This window comes from Patella vulgata, chromosome 5 (assembly GCF_932274485.2).
Source record: "Patella vulgata chromosome 5, xgPatVulg1.2, whole genome shotgun sequence".
In the NCBI taxonomy this organism is placed as follows: domain Eukaryota; kingdom Metazoa; phylum Mollusca; class Gastropoda; family Patellidae; genus Patella; species Patella vulgata.
In genome coordinates, this window is record NC_065883.2 from 30180840 (window position 1) to 30208445 (window position 27606).

The following is a 27606-nucleotide window of genomic DNA, read 5'->3' on the forward strand; positions in this document are numbered from 1 at the left end:
TTCAAGCAATAAATAAAACTGAACAACTGAATAATAAATCTTTTTGTTTTATAAAAGCAAGATGGGTTAAAAGCGTGAAGTCTAAGGTATTTTAGTCCTCAAATAATCTTATTGTTAGAATATTGAATAATAATAATAATAATCATGCCTGGTTTTCTGGTTTTCACTAGGTAAGAGATTTGTTTTGTTTTTTGTTTTTTTTTTTTAAATTAAAGCAGCAATAATTTTATGCAAGTCAGAATAATTTGTTGTTTTTTTATTAATTTATTAACTTTTAATTATGCTTTTGTAGAATATGCATTTAAAGTTCTGTAAATCAGAGACAGAGAGCAGAGAGAGAGAGAGAGAGAGAGAGAGAGAGAGAGGGGGGGTTTAACGTCCACATGACACAAACTAGGCCATTTTGGGACTAACATGGTTCAATTTCATTTCAATAATTTGCTTGCGCGTAGGGGTCATTAGCAGTAGGAGAAAACTGGAGGACCCAGAGCTAACCCACTAGGTTGGACAGGCGACCCTACTCCTTGTCACATACAAGAGGGGAATTGAAACCATGGCACTTGACTCAATGGCAAACCGTATGATGCAACGTGCACGTGTTAACCATTCGGCCACCCAATCCCCTCCTGTAAATTAAATGGTGTATGAAAGCAAAAGCTATTATGAGGAGCATTGTTGGATTGATGAGATGAAAATAATTTTAGATGTGGATAATTTATAAATGAATATGAATGATGAATATTTTAGTGGAATAACAACACAACATTGCTGTACATCTAAACATTACACCATCATATTTATATAAACATTTTAGACAAGCATTTCAATGAGGCTGGACATATTATTGAGGACTTCTATTATCCACAATATCAATGGATGTTTGGTTTTAATACTATATCTAAAATTTAATGTATGTACTTAACAAATATAGATATAAAACAGAAGCAGCATTTGGAAAAATGATGAAACGTAAACATTGTGATCCAATGACATTTCCCCCCCCCCCCCCAAACACTGTGATGATAATTTCTCTAGTCTAATGCTTAAACAAAGAAATCAAAATTATTTATAAACTATCTGATCTTAAAACTTTATTTCAAGTAAAGATTAATATCATAAAATTTATCTAATTTCGCAAATGGCAAATTGTAGTGCAGTTTCCAACATAAAAGTATTCTATTACGACAATTCAGCTAGACAATTTCCGAAAGAAAATCTACTAAAATCTGTCTAAAAAAAAATGAATAAATTAATAATGTACTTAGTACTTACTTTCATTAAATAATTCATCGGCATCAAATACAGTACCGGTATCAGTCTTTATTTGTTTACCATTTAATATATTCTATAATAAACATAATTTAGTATATTCTTCAATAAACATAATTTAATACATCCTACACAAACAAGTTAATAGTCTAAATCAAGACTTCACACAGCACAATTTTGACAGGATTTATTGTTAAGTTACCTTTGAACAGCCACTTGGCCAGAAATCCAATGCTGTAGTTATACTAGACACTTATCATTATTCTAATATCTAGCTTATCAAATCTACCTGACAACTTACTTTAGTGTGGGTGTATTAAACGAGAAGAAAGATGGACAGGTCAAATATCTCAAAGAATTGTTAATTAGCAGAAATGAGCTTTTGATAAATAAATAATTAACGAATTTACCTCTTGATAATGTGTAGGATTATAATGTGAACGTTTTCCGTCTACACCATCAGGGCTATCATTTCGTAAATCTTGTATTCCACTATCTTGGGATGTGAAATCACGTTTTTTCTTGATATCCTCGTAATGATCAAGCTTACTGTTGATACTCAGATTGTGAATATCTGCTGTTGTTTTCTTAATCGAGTTATAAATATCTTCTGGATTTAAATTCTCGGTTTCGTTATCATCAGGATGTCCTAGACTAGACCTGAAATACAATAAGAGTCATCACTTTTGCTTTATAAGATATTCAGAGAATGGACATACAGGGTTTCAAATCGGGCATCAAGGTAACAAAATTCATTCAATCTGATTGTTTAACAGATCAATTCCGTTTTCAAGCAGAATACAGCATTATTAAAAATTAATAGCCACACTGCAGTCGAGTCGAGGCAATTTAAAAACAGAACAAAAGAAAGCTAAGCATACCTTGAAGGAGGTCGACTACGTTGTTGTGAAGTATTATGGGGTAGACTAGCAACATTTCTCTGTGAAAGAACATCGGATGTACCACTGCTACTGGCAGTACGAATATGATTATGAAGAATCTTTGTGGCACCATCCTGAAAGATAAACACCAAATTATGAGAAACTCTTCACAGTTACTTGCAACTTCTGACTTTTATAAAAATCATATTTAAGAATTTTTCAGATACTCAAACTAGAAAAACTAGCATGGTACTTTGTTAAAGTTTTCTACTATCTGAAAAAAATATATTTTGAAAGAAAAAGCTTGAATATTACCTGGAATGGTTTTGGTATGGCTGATAAAATTAGTGAAAATTCAGCTGAATTACAATTAAATAGTGCAATTAACACATTCTGAGCTGACTGAAAAATACAAAACAAGATAAAACATTAAGAGAGAAAAAAATTAAAACAAAATAAAAATAACCATTTCTAAAATTTCTCAAAAAATAAATGATAAAGGAGATAGATAAGTTTGTAAACTGAGACAATAATACCCACTTTTCTAACTTCTACATGAGGTTCCGTTGTCCAGCTGATTATTTTAGATATTGCTACTCTTGACTCGGTGGAGTTAACTAGGGCTGAGGAATCCATTTGATTGGCTAATGCATGTAAAAAGTTCAACACTGATATCTTTATCTGAAACCAAAAAAAAAAATATAATAAAGATTTTCAAAATGTTACTATGCCATGTGTTGTATGTCATGTATATATGAGACATAAGGAATCAACTTTCTTCCAATACATGTACTATCTCTAACTGAAATAAAAATATTATTGTGCACAATAAAATCAGGTTAAAAATTAATGCAGATATGGTACATTGTATCTCAAATTAAAAACTTGTTTCAAAACTACCACAATCTATTTAAATTGTAAAGTTTTATCCTAATTCATAGCATCCTATGATTGAATTTTTACAATATTTATAGAGTGTGCAAAATATCATACTTGGTTGGGGAAGAAAGAAATGAGGGTTGTGTAATTTGGAAATTATCAAAAACCTAACAGGTGTATTTAACTTTAGGGGAGTAAATGGGTGATTGGACCATTGTCTACAAATTGTTTTAATATTTTTGATTATGATACACGTTTGTTATTGTATTGTGACATGAATCTTAGTATAAATATAATATAATATAGAAGAAAATCTGAAGCTATTATTTTTGATTACATAAATACAATTACCAATAAGCTAAATTTTGATGAGAATAACAAAATAAAATAAAACTTAAGGAAACTGAGTTATACATATAAAATAAAGTTTCCTATCATGCTAAGTAAGATGGGTCTATGAAATCTAGATATAATCTGATAAATAAGTAATTAAAGATAAACAAAGGAAAAAAAAATTCTTAAACTGTTACCAAGACTACCTAAGTAAATAAAAAATCTAGCCAAATTGATCAATTTAAATAGTTCACACCATAACCATGCCTATTTAAATTGTGTATCAAGGGAGGGAGAATTCAATTACACCCTGGGAACCTTAAGATACCAAAAATAAACAATGTGCACACACATACAATACACACAACATCTAAATAACACATCACCAACATTCATCTCAAAATCGGTCAGAAAAATGTTAATTGTCTTCAATCTGTTTGTTGAGACAGACTTTAGGCAAGAGTCTATTGTAGTCACTACACTGAGCATACATGTATTACTGAAAATATGCACTGTCCCCACAATCTCCCAGTCCAATTTCTTGTTGGGCTTTGAGCTATATAAGCAAAGTCTAATAATCCTATTTGTGCATGTATCTCTTTTGTGTCAGAAAGATCTTATACTCCAATTACATGCTGAAACTGCCAATATGAAATCAAGCCAGAACCTACAGTTAATAACATGTGACTGTTTTTTAATGTTCTGTTCAAACGTGTTCCATGATTAAAAGAGTCCCAGAATACGGTGAACAAAGTTGATTTATTAAAAATATAAGCTACAACATCCATCAACATAATTTATAAATAACAACATCAAAAAAACACACTCAGTTATTTCAATTACACAATATCTACAGCCAGTTTAACATTACATACAAAATTAATAAACTTTTGCTAGCTAATCAGACAAACTTATATTACAGTATCATGTTTAAATCTTATTCAACGTTGAATTATCCGATATTTTGGGTTTTTAAAAATATGAATAGTAACAGTTTTTCATAATAGTATTTTGTTTTTCAAAATTTCAGAAGTTATTATTTTCATATGCAACATTAAAATGGCTAATTCAGGTGAATAAACATATATATAAAAGCCGAGGAGAGACAGAGGTTGAGATAGAAGATTTACCTTTTGCTACAAGAAATAGAAAACAAAACATTTTACTACATGGCTACAGTTTTAGCATTTTGCACATAAATTTGAATTTCACTAAAAGATTGTGAAATCATTAAATTGGGCTTAATAAAAATATTATTTTCTCTGCGATGTTGACTGTTCAAAAGCTGGTTTTGATTACTATGTGTTTAATGTCATATCATGCAAAGTGATTTTTTTTAGAATAATACATTTTAGGCTACACAAAATAAATGTCTTGTTTCTCGGGCAACTGACAGCTGAAACTGTAGAGGGGGAGGGCGGTTTATTTTTTTTTTTTTTACCTCATTTCTGGCTAGAGGATGGTGCAAAATAAAATTTGGCTATTGTTGAAAATTGTTGGGGCGGGAGGGCGGCCTTGTATTTTTTTTTTTTTTTAATGAGAAAGTCATTACTTGTCTACAGTTTTGCTTTCAGTTATATATTATACATACTTAGAACATAAACCCAAAAATCAAGTCTACTCAAACATTGAACACTGACTGTAAGGAAAATAATTTTCCATATTTAATTCACGTAATGTAGCTTACTAATGGTAATGGAGACAACCATAATTGAAATTGGTTTAAAATAAAATTCCGTACGACTATTAATAGCCGTCCATAATAACGACAATATTTTAAAGAGTAAGCCTCTGTCAGCATGTGTATCAAAAATAATCATCACGGTAAACGACACTTAGATCTAAATCTAGTATCGCTGGTTTATAATGATTGACCTAATTCCAACCAATGCATGTCACGTGTCATCAGGATTCAGGAAATGACCGTTTCTCAGGATATTCGGTGTGTTTCTCAGGATATTTGGTGTTCTATCTGGGGTTTATATCGAATGACTATTTAAATTTAACTAACAACTGGTCAGTAAAACCATCAAATGTGTAATCCAATTATTATTTTCCGGATTATCAAAACTACCGTTAAATGTGCTAATGACCCAGATTCTGACTAAGGTATGGTGACTATCATCGTATCGTATTCGTAGCCACAAGTTATAATAATTAACCTGTTCTACGATTCATTGTTTTATAAGTAGGATTTTTTCAAACATGGACCGACTGAAGCCGGCAATAATGAGCCGATTAAGATCGAATGATTGAAACACAATGCATTGTTGTCAATGACTTTCGGTGTTTAACACGAATCAAATTCTAGTTCACAAGGGGAGGTAATTAAAATCATGTGATACAAAAATGGAGGTTCTTTCGATATCAATAAAAAAGACCCGTAAATGAGCGTTTACATCTGAATCATTCACGTATGGGGCATGTAGATACATGTGGCATATTCTTTTTATGACTTGCTTATCGATGTTCGGGCGGGCGTTACATATTTTTTATTTTTCATCAAGACTAATAAATAGGCCGCATGCGCAACCAATTTTGCGTGCGGGCGGTGCCCGAGAAACAACTTATTTTATTTGTGTTGCCTTAAGTGAACATACAAAATTATCTTCTTTAGTGAAATCAAACAAAATATATCAAATGGGCACAAATATCTATGCATTTTATTTTTTTGAGTGGACTAAAATGATGATTTCTGTCATTTTCCATGCAAAAGTTCTCAAAAAATTTACAGCAGAGATATAATAAATTTCCATAAACAAACTACATTTTTCCCCGATAGCTTGCAAAACTAAGTAAATTGCATTGATATGTTCAAATTTGATATCAAACTGATTCATGGAAGAGAAGTTTTTCTATATTTGGGAATATATATCTCAGATTTGAGAACTATCATCTGTGTGAAATATGAAAGCACAGCTTGTCAATACCAGACGTGTTATTATTGGCGTCTACTTAACAACAAGGGGAGATAATCAAGGAGGGAATAGGCCTAGTGTCACAGCAATCTAAGCACAGATAGCATTCGATACATCACTTACCTTTAAATTGGGTGACTGATTCAAAAATTGATCTGTGATAAATTTGGTTACTGTATTAAATTGATTCAAAAAAGGAAAATTCAATCTGAAAGTATAAAGAAATAAGCATATCCATGAAAGGCTACAATAAATAGGTCTAGGTCTTGCTGCACGTGTCACAAAAAATCTCTTAAAATTTCAGTCATTCCAAATCAAAGAATATTTTGTACAAATGTAGTTACGGGTGACACAAAAATATATTTCCAAGGTTAATTCTGCATTCTAGAACAATTTGGAGATCTAAATAATTAATTAATATATATACTAAAAATACATGGTTCAATTTCATTTTAATAATTCGCTTGCGCGTAGGGGTATTTAGCAGTGGGGAGGAAAGCAGATTTTTTGACTGGACTTAGTAAAGTCTCTTTGCATCATTTTAAGGCAATATGAATCCCTTGCAAATCCCTTCAAAGATATGTTGAATAGAAATTTCACTGATCTATGCTACATACTATGTAATAAATCGGCCGTCATTTTGTTGAGGGCAAACACACTCAATGGTCCTGTTTTAATCAGATTGAATTCTACCTGAGAGATTATCTAGTGTTGGTATTTTGACTTCTTAGTTATATGTTAAATAATCAATCGAAGTACCTATTAGCATGGAATAAGCCTTAATAAATTTAATATTTTAGCTAAAAGTGCAAATGGTGTACATTAATTTAACATTTTAAGGAGAAATATAATTGTAATACAATACCTGACTGTATCAAGAGCTTTCTGTAATCTAGCATTGACTGATCCGAGCATCTCTGATCCAGTTTTAATTAAAAGCCGTGAAACTAAAACATATAACCAATCTAACAGGTCTTGATGATGTAAATTAATTAAATAAACTAAAGTATCCATAAAAATACTGAAAACCTGAAATAAGAGAAACAAGAATTTATAATTTATCACAAATTGCAAAGTTAAAAATATAAATAGGAGTAAAATTTAAATAAATTCAAGCAATGGCATAATCTTTTTCAATCCACAGTCAAAGTTTTTTAGACAACTTACTCTAAAAATTAAATCATTAAAATATTTACAACTAAAACTGGTCAGTACAATCTGTATTTAATTCTAACTTACTTTACTGTGTGGATCATGAAACATTCTAGTAAATATCTCGGTTACTTTCTTTAATTCACCACGACTAAAAGATAAAAACATTAATTATTATAATTTTTTTTCCATGAGTTTATTTAAAAAAATATATCTGAAAACAGAATGGTAAAATGGGAAAGAAGTTAAAGAAGACATTAAAGAGAGGATATGAAATTTTTGTAATATTAAGATCATAATGAGATTTTATTAAAGATACATTATGGGAGATAAGATAAAGAGATGGCAGTTCTCGCTATAATATAGTTAAAAACTAGATAGTGTAAAGGTAATTTGCTGAAAATTTCAGTCAAATTGATCCACTATGAGCCGAGAAAGAAGCGGGTGAAATTTTCGCATAGTCTCGGTCATCATTACTAAAATCATTAATATAAACAGCATAGTCTTGATTATTCACTTTTTTTTATTTAATTATCAATGGCCGTTAGCGGCATATAGGAATCTAATCCAGCCAACATCGAAGGCTAGCCTTGACATCGAGAGTTTATTATGGTCTGGATAAGATAATTAATGTCTAATTGATAATTTACATAACATTTCAGGTCTAAAGAAAGACTTGTAATAAGCAGATTTTGCTCTTGCATAATGCATGTTTAAACTAGATACATTAGTTAAAGAGTTTAATAAAAAGTTGGTCATTCCTGCTATACTAAACCAAAAATAGATGATAAAACAAGAAAATTTCATTCAAATTACTTCATTCTCAGCCAATTTATCATTGTTTGTAGTTTTGACAAGATGTGTGCACAGTGGTAACCAGGGCACTGGTATAATCGGGACTTATAAAAAATATAAAACCTACCTTAAATATCTATTTGCACGCAAAACTAACTGTAATGATATCAAACCCTCCTTTCTCTCTGTGTATGAACCACTCGCCATACATGCTAATATTTCTTGCATATCCTGTAGTAAGTTTAATAAAATATTGATTAAAAAATATAAAAGAAAAGACAATCTAAAAATTGTCAAAACTGCAAGTAAAATCCAAAACCATATTGGACAAAAATTAAATGAACTGTTGTCAAACAATTTAAATCAATGAGACATCAAAGATTTTTAAAACATTTCTTTATCCCAGAATGGGATATTTTCTAGCATATATTATCTATATAATTTCAATTGTGTAAATAAAGCTATGAGAAATCTGAAGAGTGCAAACTTGTACAAGGGCATGCTTTATAAAAAAAATCGAATTTCAGGTAACCATCTAAAACAATTATCAAAATAAATTTATCAAATAAAGTAAAAAAATTTAGTGTGATAAATAATTTTGACATTAAAACACAATAATTTTTCCACAAATTACAATAAAAGATTCAGAAAGAGAAACGAAAATTTCTGCTAAAAACAACTTCATTGATGTGTGAGAAAGGAACTACATCTCTTTCTAATAAGACATCAAGATTGGAGAGAGAGAGAGAGGAAAAAAAAATATTAAAAAATCATAATATAGATTTAAAATGGGATCACACAAATAATAAATTCAATTAAAAAGCTAATTATGATATTCTGCTATGGAGTGCTGTCAAATTTTAGCAAGATTCTACCAATAATAAGCTCACTTATTTCTTATGAGATACTGTTACATTTTTTACTTTTTATATTCCAAACACTTGAATAAATGATCAATCCTGAACAAAGTTCTGTAAATGTTTTTTTTTTTAATAAACATCAGTGTACAGCAGTTTCCTTTAACAGAATATACATGAGCCTAACAAGCATGCTGGTTTAATTTGATGACACAGTTGTATAATTAGCTACCTTTCGTTTGGCTGAAGATAAGTGATGTATCCTTTCCGTGTCTGATGACTTAACGTAGCACAAACAAAAAATATACACTACAAGCATTAGCGAAGCTTGACTATCCTTTTTAATGATTTTTGTAATTATTTGTTCTTTTTAGAACATTTTTTTAAAGTCTCATAGAGATATTGAATTCCATGTAAGACTAAGTATATAGATAGTCCCCTATATAATAAGGGCTTCATTATGGAACCAGCAGTCGGACCCCGTATTGCAATGGAACATGTCCTTAATAGAATCATTGTGAACATATATGGTTACCAGCAGCAAAGTTGTTCTCACTAAATATAAAATCTCAACAAGTTTAAAAAATTTCCTCTGAGAAGTTTATCCTTTATCACGTTCACAAGATTTCCCAATGTTTTAAGGAAATGTGTGGGTAGGGAACTATAACTCACAAAATATTCTGAACTTCAATAGGTTTCCTGCTTGTACCCCTTTGACCAATACCACCTAGTTTTAATAAATTCAATTGATATTTTTTTTTCTGTATTGCATTCACAAGCTTTACACAGTCAAAATATAAATGGGAAGGTTAACTCTGAAGAATGCTTCCAAAAGTTACGATCAGACAATTTTGAAACTCAATATGTTTCATTCATAAAGTAACGATGTGGCATTGGCATTTATCGCTAAAATATCAAATTCCTCAGACTTAATCCATGCTAATCCTGGCTTAGATTCATTCGGATTTAAAACAGGCCTATCATTAAATTTTCGTGGACAACAAATTCTCGGCAGGCTGATTGCATAGCAAGCAGAATAGATTGATTTGATTCCACATCTTTGTAAGTTCTGAACGAAATTGTAACATTTTGGACTAAAATTCCTATTAGAGATTCACCTTTAACAATATTTAGTTTGTAGGTGATTCCTATTGCTTAAAATAGTGCATCAGAACTTTAAAGGAAAATTAACAATCTCAATGAGTTTCAAAAATGAGTTTTTTGAGAAAGCCGTCAAATCATTCCAGTTAATTTAATTTGAAAAAAAAACCCCAACAAACCCCCAAACAAATCTGACAAGAATTTTAAATAAATATGTGTAATATTCAACAGAAAACTTAGACTGATTGACAAATATGGGGGCCCGACAATATACGTCCACATTAATAATGCGTAAGAGTCAAATAAGAGGTTTTACTTCAGTAATAAGCAGAGCAAAGATGATTTCTTTAAGCGTGTGAGAATTTTGACAGGAGCTGACAGGACTTGAGATCTTCAATTTATTGATGGGATATCATCATGCCAAATTTACGAACTACACACTACTTCATATTTATAATCCTGCTACAAATAACTTACCTCTGATGTTCGACCGCTGTAAGATGTATACGATCTTTCTGAGCAGACACTACTTGTTTCGCTGGCTCCATCATCAGAATCATAATTATATGTCTTTCTATTTGGTGTTCTCTGAAAAAAAACCCAGATTTTTTTCGATTCAAGTGCCATATTTTGATTTATTTTATACTCAATTCTAGCAACATTATACAATTTACTTTGCAATTCAAGCACCAGTACACAATTTACTGTCTAGTTTAAGCAATGATTTTGATTTAATTCGAGTATAGTCTACATCTTCCATATGTTTAATTATGCTGCATTGCTTAAGGTCTTGAACAAAAGTGTGAACTTTTTCTTCAATATATAAATAGTGACACATATACTGTATGTAATCAAACTTGTATCTTCATTCAACTGTCAAAATAAAGAATAAATTTAACTTACAAGAGCATCTGCTATGGAATCTTCTAATTCACTGCCATGCCGTAATAAACGATGAGTCATCAAAGAAGCTAAATGAAAAAAAAAAAATAAATAAATAAATCGAGATATTAAATAAAATATCTTAAGAATGGAATAGTAATATTATATTGTTTTGGATCTAATTTCTGTCACATATTTGGAGAGAAAAATGGGATAGTAACAATCTGATTAAAATACAGATCTATATTTCAATTCGTTTTTTCATACTGTCAATGGCCTCTACTACATGAAGATCTGACCGGTTGTAATGGGAGGTCGCGTCAGGGGTCATACATGCAGCTTTTAACCCTATGATGTCAGAGATTTGATTAACCAATCAGCATTGATGTTTCTAGTAGGATACCCGAAGTTCCGTGCACGGCAAGAACTTGCTGCAACAGACCGTTTCATTGACTAATCCCTCACATCAACCATAACGCGGGTTATATAACAACTCTTCCATATCCTAGTGTAGTAAAGACAAGTAAACCAAAATTTTGAACTATAAAAAGTGAAACGAAATAGGATCTGTGTTTTAATCAGATTAGTATAGTAATTGACAATTTGGGATTATTGTTAATTACACACAATTTGAGACTAAACGAGAATTAGGTCATTTCACTGGTGGCTCTTTAGAAGCTTTGAAGACTTGTAGATTGAAGACTGCCAACAGAATTCTTTTTTACCAACATATAGCCTACATCTCTATAAGAGACTGCAGTATATTATGCTAGAATATATTATAACACCACTTACTTTTTCCACCTGATCCTATCTTACTTCCACTTAAACGTCTTTCTCTACCTGTAAATATAGGTAAACAATCAGATCAATTCATAAACTTTATCACAAATAAAATTTCTGACACCTCCAACTAGGTTAACCACAAGATCTCGAGTCAGAATTGAACATATACATTTACTTGTATTGACTGTGCAATAGAGTGTTTTATCAGAGAATCTTTAAAGTTTACTGAACAGTCTGGACTTTTTTTTTATTCAAAAAAAAACATATGCCTTTGGCATGCTTTGGTGGCCAATCTCAACAACATTATTTCTCGTGCGTACAATTTTACTTTTTTTCTTGTGAATTCCTCTTTCCACAATCTCAACTTACCATAAGTATTACGATTGGGACTAGCTTCACGACTGGCACCTTGACTTCTTGGCATCGACTTACGCGTCCTGTTTGGTGTCAAATTAGAATCTGTTCGTGCTTGAGTGGTGTGAGTTAAATAATTTAATCTGGATGAAGGAGAGTTCGACCGACTTCCAGCTAAAAAAAATCATTCAAAAATTTATTAGTATACAAAATCTAGTGTAAAGAATATTTTTAGTTAATATTTCTGTTTGCCAAATAGTTTAATCGCACATGCTTTCTTGTGCCATTTTCATATTTCCGTAACATTTTAATCTGCACACATGCATTATGTTATGAATGAAACTGAAAGTCCCAAGAAGGGAGGATCGATACAGTACAGTGATGATCTCTCCTGTAATGGATGGTACCCCTTTTCTGATGGCAGATCAGGTAACTTATATGGTCTCCATTTAACAACAAATCCAATCATGAGTCAACTTCATTTTTCGGCTTCTCTGATCTTAGTTAGTTGAGTGTTTATTAATTAGTTTTGGTGTAGAATTAAATAATTAGTTTCAAAAGTTACATTATTGTTAAAAGGTGCACACAAACAGATTATTTTCACACAGAAGAAACTTTTTTCACACACCTGAAAACTGTTCCTTCATTTCTTATTATTACAACAGAAACACAACCCGTCACATAGTCAGAAATCATTTGTAAATCCCAACAGGTGTCATTTGAAAGTAAGGGATTTACAAATGATTTCATATTTAGTATCCGGTGACAACAAACAGATATTGTGTTAAAATATTTAAATATCAGGGGCTTTGTTTTGTTCACATAAATTACAATACGAGTTCACATTAAAAAAGATACAAAAATTTGTAAAATGTCAATCAACATTCAAAGCTCACTTTAAGAGCGGAAATCAGATTGCAAACTTGTCAAAAAATAAAAATGACCAAATAAATGAGGTTAAATAAAAATCATGCAAACTCTGAAAGCGTGTATAATTTGCAAAAATATATCCAAAGGTAGTTCTCTCAAAATCCTATTTATTATATATACAAACTTAATGAGTTACTCATGCATTTCATATGCAATTCTAATTTCAGTTGTTATCCTTTGTATTTTGTTTTTATCATGCAAAATTCATAAAGAGTATCAAATACTAATGTATGACTGTGTACACTTAGATATAATATTAATGTAGGCAAGGTCAAAGGTCATGCTTCGTCTATTGAAATATCTAAAGCAACCTTTTCCCATACTTGGTGGTTTGATAAATTCTCACACAAAAACACAAATCATCGGATTTTCATTCCTTATCTTCCTCACACGAATAAACTACTATGTCATGCCTAGAATTTACAGTAAGGGCAGGCTACTCACGCTGTGATTGTGACATTCCCATACGAGTTCGATTTCGGCTACGATTAGGGGAAGGGGCGATGAGACTTTTCACAGATTTACTGCCTGTACTACTGCTTTTCTGTCGGGCTGTAAAATAAACTTTGTTATTGCAAGTTGTCTAGATTTGTTCCCCTTTCATCTGTTAATTTGGATTGTATTAAAAAGATGAATTGATTCGAGTGATGAACACATTTAAATAATAATAATAACGATATATTCAATGAATTGTTTAATTAAAAAGTTACAATAATGAAAGACTTCAAAATATAGAACATATCCTAATAAGCTTACAATATGATTGCATCTAAAAACATTTTTTTTGTTAATATTTCAAACCTTTTTTCTTAATATTAGCCCATAATGAATTATTATCCGAATTACCATATCTCAATTAGGAGAAAAATCAATAACAACATTTCTTAAAATATAATAAATATTAGTAAATCTACTTTTTTTTCCTTTAATTTTATAGTTCTAAGAAAAATGAATCTAAATTTTTTATCAAAAATATATCTTTCTAAAAATAATAACATACTCTATAGTTTAAAATTTCTAATCTAGTAGTACGAACTATGTGGATATTGTTCTAAACAATTTGTAATCGAACATAAATAAAATTATTGCACTATATATAACTATAAATATTCTATATGTATAGGAAATATAATAAATTGACTAACTTTTATTTTTATAAATTATATCGTAACATTCCGTGAGATATTCTAGCAATAAAAAAAGTTTGATGAATACAGAAAATTATATAATTATCATTCCGAGTAGATATATTTATCTATTTTCCAAGAGAAAGATTAAAATTTAAATTTGTGATTATATTGAATAATATGAATTAAATAATTTGAACATGCGAATATTGGAGTTTATAGCTTTGTATAACATGCTTACTTTGTAAGAGATACAGAGAAATTTGCCGAAGAAACCTGTTTGTCTCTATAATCAAATTATATGTTTTCTTATGTTGAATGTTGAATTGATGAAAGAATGAAAGGTGAAATATTTCTTTGTTTTTGTAGCTAATCTGATAACAGAAATTATGTCCCCCCACCCCCTCTAATAAACAAGATAATATTCAAATTTAAAATAATAAATAATGATGTGTTAGATTTACTTTAAAATTATGAAAGCGAAATTGGCAAAAAAATCAAAAGCTACATCAAAACAAATAATAATATTAACAATTTAACAAAGTTTGACTAAACGGTAATTAAAAAATAAACTACGTATGGCACATAGAACTAAGACAACTTTAAAATAAAATTTACAATAAAAGCAGATTTGATACTTGACGTGTACTGTGAAATGAACTGCCATTTGTAGTGGGGGAGCAGCTTAAGCTATTTGTAAATTGGGTACTTTAGGATTAAATTTGAGCATTATGATAAACATTTCTATTTTTAGCTTGATGGCTTTTAAAATCACAAATTTAAAGCGATTTTTTTTCATATATCACTTCATAGTATGAAGTTCATACGATGCAAAAAAAGGAAAAGATGACCAATTTCCTATTCCCAATTTTGACCTATAAAATGTTGTTTTTTTTTTAAAATACCCTTGATATTTGTTAATTCAAATTTTAAGTTAAACTGTTGATTACAAATATAGATATTGATAACAATATGTAATAAAAGTTAATAATATAATTCAAAACCATAACTAAGTATATCATAATATTGGTCTATAAATAACCGCATGATGGCTATTACTGGCCGCCACAAGATTCAAGATGAATGTAAATAATGAGTTAGTTCTTACGTAGCGAGTTAGTGGATCCAGGCGCTAGCCGGGATGCCGATAACAAGGTTGTCCGTGGTCTGGGAGAGATTCCATTTGTTGCTGCTAGATCTACTGCACTACTAGAGCGCATAATACCCCGCGAAGATGTCGCCGTGTTTCGATATGTTTTATCAACCCTCAAGGTTTCTGTAACAGGAAGATTTTTTTATGTAGAAAAATTGTAGTGCATTAAAATAGATTTGCTAAACAGACTGCATCAAGTTTTCAACCGCCAAAATACAACATCATGCAACATTTACTGGTAAAAATATAAGCAGAAAAATATTTCAAGCTTGTTAAAAAAAATAATGAAATATAAATAAAATAATAAATATCTTTTTAAAAAGCAACAAATTTTAAAAAATAATTCAAAATTTAAGATTAAAAAAAAAACAGAATCACGAAAACTTGATACAAGTAGCTAAACAGAGTACATTAACAGAGTTCACAGGTCAACAGTTGAAAGGTTACAGTACAGGTTAAAACAATTAAGAAGCAAGGTGAAGCAGCAGTGAGTGATGTGATAATCATGTTAAGTTTTAGTTCATATACCAATCCTGTAAAATCCTGTTAATCATATTCGGGCCAGTGGTATATGATCTAGAACTTGCATATCTACATAAGATTAATTCATTGTCAAAATATTTTTCCTACTAGTTTTCAATGCTTTGTGTCAAATAGATTTTAGCTTCTGAACAGTCTTGACGTAACTTTTTTCAAAATCAGTTTCTAAGAATGATTGAATGAATACATGTTCAAGCAGAAACTAAAAAAAAAATAATTCACTTCATTTTATATCTTTTAAACAAATACACTGCATTTTAGAAGGACTTCATCATGCAAACGAAAAAAAACCCAACACAGTTTATAATTAGCAGTTTCGTTTTATACTCAAATTAAAGTCGTGAAAGTTGTGAAATGCTTGTTTTTATATGGCATCAGAGATTCCAACCTTTGAATCACTTTGATTAATTTTTTGATTCATTATTGAATTAATAGCATTTGGTACCAGTAACTGATGTTCTGATCTGAAGCAGTTTAGTATTGACTTATTTAGCATTTGATAAAAATGTCATATTAGATGCATTTTATTAGATCGATTAAGCGGTAACTTGAGAGAGAAAAGTCTTGTAATGAATAATCGTATGTTGACATCTATTGTTATGATATAGTTCTATATTGATACATGTATCTCTAGGTTATCATGTGACTAGATTACCTTGATAACCCTGAGCTAACTCCTCCAAGTCTGATTGGATGGAAAAAGAAAATAGTGTCAAAAAATGAAATAATTGTTCATAAAGCATTCTCAGGATCAAATTTGCGAGATCAATTTTTTCAATGGCATCTAAATTTAAGAACCACTGTCTAAGAGTATTTATCCATTAATAACTTGCAAATTAAGATTCTGAAAATATCTTTAAAACAATATGAAGAACATGAAAAAAAAAAAAAAAAAATTAATATGTCAAAAACAAGTAAAATCATTAATAAAATTGTGAAATTAGAATAAAAAATCTGAAATAAATCCATCAATAATACAATACAAAAATCTTCATGAAATTTGAATTAAAAATAGCAAATAAAATGATTTGCCTGACATAAACATTTCGCAATAACATCTAATGACAATAATTTTTCAGTAGTATTTCTTCTATTCAAAAACTGTGGTGCCAAGTGAAACCCATGACAATTTACATGCCAGTAAATGTTTTCTTAGGAAATTTCAGTTTTATATTTATTTAGTTTAAAACACCAAATTGAAACCTCAAAATAATAAAATCCTATATATTCCTGAAAACAATAAAACATACCAATAACATAATCATATAAAGCTTAAAGCTAAGCAATAAGCCATCAAGCTATTTATTTAACATACCTCCACCAGCATCACTCTTGGAAGAACTGTAACGTGCTGATCTTCTTGCTCCTGAATTTCTCCTGAAAAAAAGGTAAAGTAAAAATAATAAGGCTTTTCATTGGTAGACACATTAAAATAATCAATTTGCTATGTCCAATACAAAGGCGTCAAGACATTTAATGGCTAATATACAATACAACCTTTGGGTCTCTACAATGCCCCTGTGCCATTCCTACCATTTAATGGAAATAAATGATAGGCAAATCTTCAAATAGCTGGTCTTTTTTTATAATATGTTGTATGCCAGAAAGCATTAATAAGAGCCATTTCACGACAAATACCAACTTCAACACAGGTCTATGTCATTTACAAGACTTGTAAAATTGAGCAAGTGACCAGTTCATTTACTGATGACTTACTTGAAGTTGCACCTGATAAAAAGCTATGGCTGAGATTTGGAGATAATCCACTTTAATGAAAATAAGTCTATATTACAAATAATCTAATACTTACGTTAATGTACTTGACTCCAAGCTACGATCCTGACTAGCAGACCGTGCTCGATTACGCACCATTCTGTTATTTTCATTACTATTTATAGAGTTGCTACTAGATGACCCGCTTATCTCCCCTTGTAACATCTTTTGTTTAGAGGAATCTAAATTATTTAATAAAGCATCTGCTTGGTCCTTAAAATGGTCTGCAAAACCCCAAAAAGCTCTGAAAATTAAAACAATAACAGAATGGTTATCAAGAAAGATAATTAAAATTTGATTGTTTTTTTGTTATTCATAGTCATTGTGGTACAAAATGATCAAGGGACATAACTCCAAAGAAAATTGATGAAAATCATTGAAGAAAGTTTAACAAAGATGAATAAAACTTACTTTCTAGAGAAGGATCTAGCTTCAGAATCGGCATCACTAATGCCACGTTTTATAGCATCTTGTAATAATGCTATATGTCGTTCTAAGATATGGGTGGGCCAGATGTGTAATAATTGATTTAATAATTCACAGGAATATCTGTAATATAAAATAAACAACAATGTCAAGTTCCATTCTCAACAAACCTGTGAACATTTATTAATGAAATAAAAGCTTGCTGACAAATTTCTATCAAAGCTGACAATCGAACTAAGTCTCTTTCTTCAGTTGATTTTGAGGAACACTCATTCATTTTACTTTCTTCACTCTGAACCATGAAAAATGTACTTTCTTTTGTTAAAACCAGTAAAATTACTACTATAATGACTTACCGTCGTAATATATTAGACTTGGATGTCAAGTTGCCAGTTATTTGTGGAATCAATCTTGGTGTAAAAACATATTGTACAATAAATCGGATACACACGACACCAGAGGTAGACATGACCTTGGCTGTGTTAGGAACTAGTTGGAAAAGAGTCTGGAAAACAGATTCCGCAAAATGATCAAATTTATGACCTAGTGTCTGGGCAAGGTATCTGAAATATAAAAATAAAAAGATATAATAAAATAACATGTTATAGGGTCTTTTCACCAAAGATGAATTTATATGCTTTAAATATTAAAATACCCATGCAATGAAAAACAATAATTCATAACATTAGAGGTCAATCGAGGAAAATAGTAAATAAATCTGGGGAGTGTCTTGGTTTAACTCTTCTCTTTTAGTTTGGTTTGTGAATTCAAATTCAGGACTCAATTTATAAACTTTGATTTTATTAGAGAATTCATCTATAGAATAAAACTTACGCAATAGTAATACATGCTTCTCTAACAACTTGAGATCGCAAATCTTTAGCAGCCATGTTAAAACTAGATTCTAAACTTCGTAAACTTTGGTAAAATTCATCGTGATCTGTTGCTCCATGTATAACTAATGACCGCACAACCTTTAGCTGAAAAAATAAAAAAAAATAGACTGTGCTTATTGTTCTGGAAATAATTCTTTAAATCTGACTTAAGTTTACACAAATTAACTCTTTTGCCAATAACTGTTGCAAGGTAAAATTTGGAAACCACATATATGGACAAGGAGATATACTTATTTCCGTTGTAATGAGGAGCCTGGAATCAATAGTGAAAAATCCCAAGATCGCAGAATTGGGCAATACCTCTTTTAACAAATATAATTTACTTACAACTTCTATTCTTTTCTCCCAATCTTCATTTGGGTTACTTAAAACAGACTGAGCCTTCTGTAAGTTGTCTTGTACATCTCGTGCAGAGAATATCTGAATTTTAGGAACATCTTCAAACGATTTAATAAATAACTCTTCATCCATAGCCCCTGCAGCACCAGCAACACTTGTGGCTGAAAGGTAAAATGTCAAAATGTCAACATATTTTGAACAGAGAGAGAGAGAGAGAGAGAGAGAGAGATGAGGTTGTTTAACCTCCACTCGACACAAACTAGGTCATTTTAGGACTAACACATGGTTCAATTTCATTTCTATAATTTGCTTGCACGTAGGGGTCTTTAGCAGTGGGAGGAAACCGGAGGACACAGAGAAAACCTGCAAGGTTGGGCAGGTGACCCTACTCCTTGCCATGTACAACCAAGGAATCGAAACCACGCCAGTTGACTCAATGACAGACCTTATGATACAGCGTGCACATGATTACCATTCAACCATCCAACCCCACTATTTTGAACGGAAATGTGTTGTAAACACACAAAAACATCTACCAGAACAAAATCGTTAAGAAAAAGACTATTTAAAAAAAAGTTACCTCAGCATTAGAACAACATATTCAATTATTCCAAGCAATAGTAGATTATAAAGTATCTTATTTCCATCAAGAGACAAATATGAAGGAAAGGGTACACAACACAACACAACACAAATTCTTGGTACAAGCTTAACCAATACAACTTTCTAAAAGAAGCAAGCTATCATTGGTGAAAACATTTGTTTGCATTCAAAATATTTAAGTAAAATCATGACATTAAAGACAATTTCTTACTAAAAATTCATGTATTTTTTTCAAATTGTAAAATAATGCATTATTATGCTTGTTACTATGTCCTCATTTCCCAAAACACAAAAGCAAAATTTATTTCACTAATCATGCTGACTGCATGATTTATGCGTTAAAATCTTTTTAAAGGTCATCAGACAAGGCCAAAACATACCTCGCAAACTCTTCATTATCGTAATCTGTTGAATTTAAAATTATGTTAATCTGTAAAATAATCCATTTCACAATATCCTTGCTATTTTTGTTCACTGGTTGTCACTGGTCAACCTGGGATGAGGTCAACATTTCATAAACAATTTTACCTCAGAGTTTGCATTAACAAGCCATGTACAATACATGAAATAACATGGTCAGTCAACCAACAGGTTTTTAATGACATTAGTTAGGTGTAAATATCTACTAGACCAGAAACTTTAACAAATATTTAACTTGAAACTCTAGATTAGTTTTGTGTGTCTCATTTGACCTTTACAGTGAAGAAACTTGACTCTTAATAGTAAAACATTCATATTTAAATTGCATATTTTGATAAATATTCGACATGTTCAGGTGTTATATTGAAGAAAAACTAATATTTTACAAGGAGGTCTCAACAGTTCTTTACTTGCCTGGAAATGTGAGGCTTCCAGATCATCAAATTTGCACATACCAACAAACATATTTCAAATAGCTTTGAAGTAAGCAAAAAATGTTTGTATTGTTGGAAGATGCATATCTCTAAAATTCCTGATACATAAACAACATAGATAAATTTGAGAGAACATCGAACAATCATGCCTGTGAATTGTGTAATACAAAACATTATACATATTAAATAAAAAGAGGATAATCAAAATCAAGTACAAAAAGACCACAAAACAGAAAGAAAAATCAAAACAATAGTATTAAATTTTGTGTTAACATACATTTCATTTTCAACGATGTAGAACAGTTGAAGTCAAGATCCAGGAGTAATAATATTCAGGTAACTACTTTTTGTTGAAGACCGAATAACACAGTCAATCGTTAAAATTACATGAAGCCAACAATTTTCCTGTCATTTTTAAACCACTTGGAGATACCTCATTCACAGCATATTTGAACATGATCAAATTTCTCATAAGTTGGATAGGATTCAGTTTTATTTCACATACACAATTGTAATATTGAGATACAAGAGTAGAATATCAATAAACAATTGGCCATAAACAACCACACAATTTCATGTCCTCAAATTTAAGTCTTGACAAAAACAAAAAGCCCAACACATCTCATCCACTACAGTGGAATGTAAATTCTTGATTCTCACATAAAAAATATGAGGTTCATTCACTATTTATCACTACTCTACCTCCTTAATACATATTAGAATTTTAAGCCAGACTTATGTCATAACTGCTGGCAGATTTTGATTCAATATAAATTAATAAAATATTCACAACATTTTATTCAATAAACATGTCTGTCTGAGAATTAGAATAATGCAGTCATGAAAATATTAGTCACTACTAGACTATATTGTATACTAAAAACAACAAACAGTACTTCACATATTTGGCATAATTATACAGTTAACACAAGCTTATTAATTCATTTCTGTTGTACTGAAAACACTGTAATCCAAAAATAGATTGCATATTCAACCATAGTTCACCTGTCTCATGTAAAGAATATCCATTTCAGTTAAATTTACGAGATTATTTATTTTTGACTGACATTCTACTTATTTATAACAGATATAATCCCTGTTTGAGAATAATTCCATTCGCGAATTACAATACATTCGAAATAGATTCAAGTCACAACGCCATTTTCACACTCCACTCCTACACATCCGTAAACAATGTCATCTTAATCTAGCAGTAAATTCTATAAACACTGCACAAAAAGTTACAAATACGTCACACATTATAACTACTGCCAAATCTGATTTCAACCCCATAGCAAACTATAACAGTATAACAAGTCTTTAGATATCAGTTCTAAAGAATTTACAAATTATAATCTTGAGAGCCTTTAACTACAAATTTGACGAATTCTGTTATCAATGTGTTTCTGTTCATTTCTCACATCTCGTAATAAAGCTGCTTATCAAGTCATTTGTTCAACTTGGCAACTATGTAAAAACCATTCTCATTCAATATTGCTACTGCTCTAAAAATATATGACTGTTGTATAACATGAATAATTGTAAGCACAACACAATATATTCTAGTCTTTCTTTAAACAATTTAAAAATGGTCTAAAAAAAACAGTCATGCTTTCTGTTATAACTTGTACACCATAACAATATTAGATTAAACCGTAAACACAAGTCACACTGATATGTAGCATAAAAGACAGGCCTTTTTTTCATTATGTAATTAGAACAGCTCAGCCAATCAATATATGAATGGAGTGAGTCACAAAGGACAGACAACCATTTGTTCTGTTTCTACTGTCTTATCAGTTACTCTAAGGATAGTAATAGATATCTGAGTAAATGTGTTCAATATTCTGTATTTAATGTGAACTTTAGAAAAATGTGTTTTTATTGGTTAAAATATGTTCAAATGCATGTAATTCATGGGCTTATCAGTTGCAGGAATTCATCAACAGCAAATATTTGAAGTTATCCAGTGAGTTGAGGTGCGTGTACTTGTTCACTAAACCAATCACATGTTTTGGTCAAAAAGTAGGAGATCGTGAAGCTTTCACCGACTACTTGAGAGAAGCAAATTTTGTCCAAATCATCATCATCAAGACTACAAATGGCACCAAGTAATTTGTCAAATGAATATAAAATCTAATATTACCAATATAAGAAATATATAAATATTCATGTGTATATCTTGCAAATTATTAGCCCATGACCTGGTCATTTTTTTTATTGTATTTTAAAAGATCCTGTGTACATGTACATGTTAGCGTGCACATAAAAGAACCCTTCGCAGTTGGAATTTCCCCCATAATAAACTGCATATCATACGCATGGCTTCATTAGCTAGGTTAGCACAGCAAAGTAGGACTAAAAAGAAACATTTCATACCAGTTCCCTTTTATTTTCAATGTTTCTCCATTAAAAGTTATCTTTGGTTATGCTAGAAGTAATAAAACTTTCATTGCAAAATATTATGTCAGCGTAACCCTAGTTTAAGTATTTATCACTGCCATTGCATGTGAACTAGTGAAAGTCTATCTGCTGGTATCTAGTCTCAACTTACATTATCTGTTATCTAACGTTACTATAAACTTGATGAACTAATCATCTTATTCTCACTCAACCAGACCTTCAGTCTAGCATAAAGTAGTAGAGTAAAAGTACACACTGATGTATACATGTGTTATGTAAGATTAACAAAACTGCAAGGGGCCTGTGGTAGTAGTAGTAGTGGTAGTAGTGAAGCTGCACATTGGCTTTAAGACTAGAACCTCCTGGTTTTGAATCCCTGTATATGGGCCAAGTAAAACCTTAGATCTTTGAAGCCTGGATTCTAGTTGTCATCAGTGGCGACTACTGGATTGATACGGAATGTGTGCCTAGTCGTTCGTAAAGGACAAACAAATGAGATCCACCAAGGTAACCATTGGCATGCATGTGGCCGGTTTACAAGGATTTCAAAAGGATAATATGGAATATCATGTGTATAATTTCAAATCAATTGAATAACAATCTGATTAAAATACAAATCTATATTTCTTTTTGTTTTTTTTATACTTTTGATGGCCTACATACTACATGAAGATCTGACAAGTTGTACTCGAAGGTTGTGTCAGCGTTCGTACGAGCAGCTTTTGATCCTATGACGTCAGACATTGATTACGAGCAGCTTTTGATCCTATGACGTCAGACATTGATGAATCAATCAGCAATGACGTTTCTAGTGGTTTACTCACAGTTCCATGCATGGCACGCCAAGAAGTCCCGTAACAGAACATTTTATTAGCTTATACCTCACTTCAATCAAAATGCCAGTAATATAACAACTCTTCCAGATCCTAGTGTATTAAAGACAAGTAAAACGAAATTTTGAACCATAAAAAACTAAATAAAATAGGATCTGTGTTTTAATCAGATTGATTGGATAAAAACTTATCGTCTTCACTTTATATAAATCTTATGGCAATCAAAAGATAATTTCAAAGTGGTCACCGGCCAAGGAATATAACTCTGTAAATCATTTAAACACAATAACATAACCTTCTTCGTCAGATAAAAATAGAAACTGTGTAAAAATTCAAATAACTTTATCAGATGATAACTTTAGGCTGCAGAGTGTCCACAAGGTTTTTCATATTGATAAATAATCATCAGGAATTATTGAGGTTCAATATAGGCTTCTTTGTCTCACTAATGTCAATACTGTTATCAAAAGTCAAGTCAATCAGATGCTAGCTTTAGTTGCGAGCAATTGAGGACAACTAACAAACATACATGTAAGGACAAGTGAAATGGAAATATATTAGCAAATTTCAATTGAGTGTATAAAACCCCAAATAATTAATCTTGGAAATTATACGTATACATAATCTCTCACCTGTACGTCTACATAAAGTAGAGATCGATCTTAAAACAGATTTCATAGAAAATGTCCACAAATAAAATAAATTCACAACTCTCTAAAAGTACATATATGCTTTCAATCCAGACATCCCAACAGAAATAACACAAAATTTATTCTGCACAAACTTTACAATGCACAACCTTTTATTTTCTCCTCATACAATCTGGTAAAAAATTCTAATTTGCTAAAACTGCACACATGTCTAACTAGACTACCTATTGGATGTAATGTATGTGCATTTCATGTGCATGTGTTCACACACAGTTTACCTGAAGCTGTTCGTTTACGTCGGTAGACTTGAAGATGAGCAGCTGATGATGGGAAGAAAAAAGAAATAACAGAAAGAGAGAAAAAACAAACATTCAACGAATAAAGCAACAGACTAAACAAAGATTAGCTTTACTATATTTTAGCAGTATAATTCTATTTCCCTTGGTTACAATGAATATAGTATTATAAAATGTAAATAAAACACAATTTTTACAATACATGCAGCCTATACACATTATAACAATACAACAGACAGAGGACAGGAGGCTCTCTTCTTAATCATGGCTAACTGTGACTACTGACAAATAGTTTCTCTCTAATGTTCTAATGTGAACAAAATGACAGCTTCAGCTTCTGAAATCCACCTAGTGATGTGAGTAACTTACTCTTCTAACACATTCAATATACATTATATCCTTTTTTTAAATTTGAATAAAGATTCCTGGAAACCTGAAAATATGGTACACACAGACATTGTCAGGCACAGAATCAGGCTTTGTCCAACACCACCCTTCTTGTGTCCATCATTTAGTCTGGTACAGATTTGACTTTTTTCTGTGTTTTATTAATAATACAGTCATACATATCAACTGTAGAATTAATAAAATAATAAATAATTGCGGAGTACTTACATGCAGAAGAGGTTTTAGAAGCAACCAGAGGTTTTCTCGTTTTGGTGCCAGCACTGGTTGGAACTCTTTTGGCTTGGAAGGCTTTTGTTGACATCGGTTTCGCGAAGTCAAGTTCATCATCGCTGTTACATGCACTTGACGATCCTCTAGATGGTGCTGTAAAATATAATTAGACATATTTACAATCATGTAAAATATGACAAAATCACTTTGTTTTACAATAAATGTGATTCAATGTGTTAATATTAAGGTTGTGTGTACTGTGCATGGCCAGGTATAACATCAATTTCATTTGTGATTTACATGGTGTACTTAATTTCTGGTGGACATTTATTTTACATGTATGTTCTGTTATGGTATGATCAATCATTATGGGAGTGCTGATATCAGGTAGATATACTCATGAATAAATTGCCGGTCACCAAATCTGGCTATTTAAACGATAATTCCATGCCACAAATCTGATACATGTATAAATTCTGTAAATGCATTTACTAATAGTAATAAATATTTGTACCTTTTTGTGTTATTTGCCACATTTGGTGTGTTTACAACTTCTATGGGATTATGTGGTTATTTGCCAGGTTTAGTGTTCAGTGTGTGTGTTTTAGGGTTTACTACTAAAATTTTATAATGTGTACATGGTGTTTTTCTAGTAGAATTGAGCATTGGCTATGTGACATGTACAGTGATATTTTTTTTATGAGAGAGGGAGAAATGGGGTTTAACGTCCTCTTGACACAAACTAGGTCATTTCGGGACCAACACATGGGTCAATTTTATTTCAATAATTTACTTGCGTATAGGGGCTTCTAGCAGTGGGAGGAACCCGGAGAAAAACCCACGAGGGTTGACAGGCGACTCTACTCCCTCTCACGTACAACCAGGGATTCGAAATCACGCCAGTTGACTCAATTACAGACCTTATGATACAGAGCGGCACACTTGCTAACAATTCGGCCATCCGACCCCCCCTTTTCTTTATGAATAGCAGCTATGTTCAGATGGAAAAACAAGCTATGTAATACAGTATGTTAGTAATAGCTAAGCAAGTTATTTATATTTGTTTTTATATGTCGGCTACCAAGTATATTTAGGTACTGCTATGTTTATATTGGTCTACACTAGAATGTGCAGTAGGTACCTATTAAATATTATAGCTTTACTTGTAGAAGGATAAAATATATTATTGGGGATTTTGTGCTGATGTATGAGACTATATAATAATTTATTAGGTTTTTTTTAACAAGTATTTAATTAAAACCAGATGTATCCCGACTCCTCATCCACATTATGATTTTCACAGATTTTTCAACAGTAAAAACGCTCTCACTGATTTAAACATTCTTCCATTTAAACACATGGCAGTAATTCTAGATCAAATATCCTTGGGATAAACTTATCCTATGAAAGTGGAGGCAAGGTTTATACATTCATTAATCAGATAATGGGATTTTTTTTCACTTTTTTTTTTCAAAATCAAGGGGAATTAGCTGGGTTTGCAGGATGTTTCTTCAAATATGAGGCTGGAGTTTGGTTCTTGTGGTTATTTTGTACAGCAGAGTTTACAAATGCTTCTAAAAAGTAATTAAGTAATAAGGTAGCCAGTATTTTGGAGGTAGGACAATCTGGTAAGTTCAGGTAATTAGTGAGTAACATGAACCAGATGTTTGTCTTTCAGTTTAACTTTAACTCAAGTATCAGTAATCTATATTAACAACAGTAACCCATCATATAGTAACCTGATATACTATATTATAACACCTGAAACTCAAACAGTAGTCAATTCTAAAATTTCAAGTTAATCATAGTTTTTTTCCTCAGTCATCAGTACCCCAGATCAACTTCCCAGCAAAATTTCCAAGATTAAATTGAATATTATATCACCCCTATTCAAACTAAAAATGTTAGTATTCATTGTTAAAATTTCAAAGTCATTTCAATCTAACAGAATTGGCTTT

At 31.0% G+C, this 27606-nt stretch overlaps 1 protein-coding gene across 5 annotated transcripts in view; it reads right to left on the reverse strand.

Annotated features, from left to right (window-relative positions):
* The window catches only part of LOC126822477 (CLIP-associating protein 1), a 78936-nt gene that overhangs the window by 11455 nt on the left and 39875 nt on the right, over positions 1–27606 (reverse strand). For 2 of the 5 annotated variants that reach the window (XM_050551397.1, XM_050551395.2), the window contains exons 9-32: positions 25646–25801; positions 19380–19552; positions 18991–19136; positions 18513–18719; positions 18142–18279; positions 17768–17974; positions 17273–17334; positions 16613–16642; positions 15373–15540; positions 13582–13689; positions 12223–12381; positions 11863–11910; positions 11089–11156; positions 10663–10773; positions 9317–9364; positions 8355–8458; positions 7520–7583; positions 7146–7309; positions 6404–6488; positions 2691–2831; positions 2466–2552; positions 2151–2284; positions 1680–1929; positions 1273–1345 (exon numbers count right to left, since the gene is read on the reverse strand). In XM_050551397.1, coding sequence (XP_050407354.1) covers positions 1273–1345; positions 1680–1929; positions 2151–2284; positions 2466–2552; positions 2691–2831; positions 6404–6488; positions 7146–7309; positions 7520–7583; positions 8355–8458; positions 9317–9364; positions 10663–10773; positions 11089–11156; positions 11863–11910; positions 12223–12381; positions 13582–13689; positions 15373–15540; positions 16613–16642; positions 17273–17334; positions 17768–17974; positions 18142–18279; positions 18513–18719; positions 18991–19136; positions 19380–19552; positions 25646–25801 — 2931 coding nt within the window. Of the gene's footprint in view, positions 1–1272; positions 1346–1679; positions 1930–2150; positions 2285–2465; positions 2553–2690; positions 2832–6403; positions 6489–7145; positions 7310–7519; positions 7584–8354; positions 8459–9316; positions 9365–10662; positions 10774–11088; positions 11157–11862; positions 11911–12222; positions 12382–13581; positions 13690–15372; positions 15541–16612; positions 16643–17272; positions 17335–17767; positions 17975–18141; positions 18280–18512; positions 18720–18990; positions 19137–19379; positions 19553–21125; positions 21602–25645; positions 25802–27606 lie in introns of those variants that run through there. The other 3 variants (XM_050551399.2, XM_050551396.2, XM_050551398.2) reach the window with 3 other exon arrangements.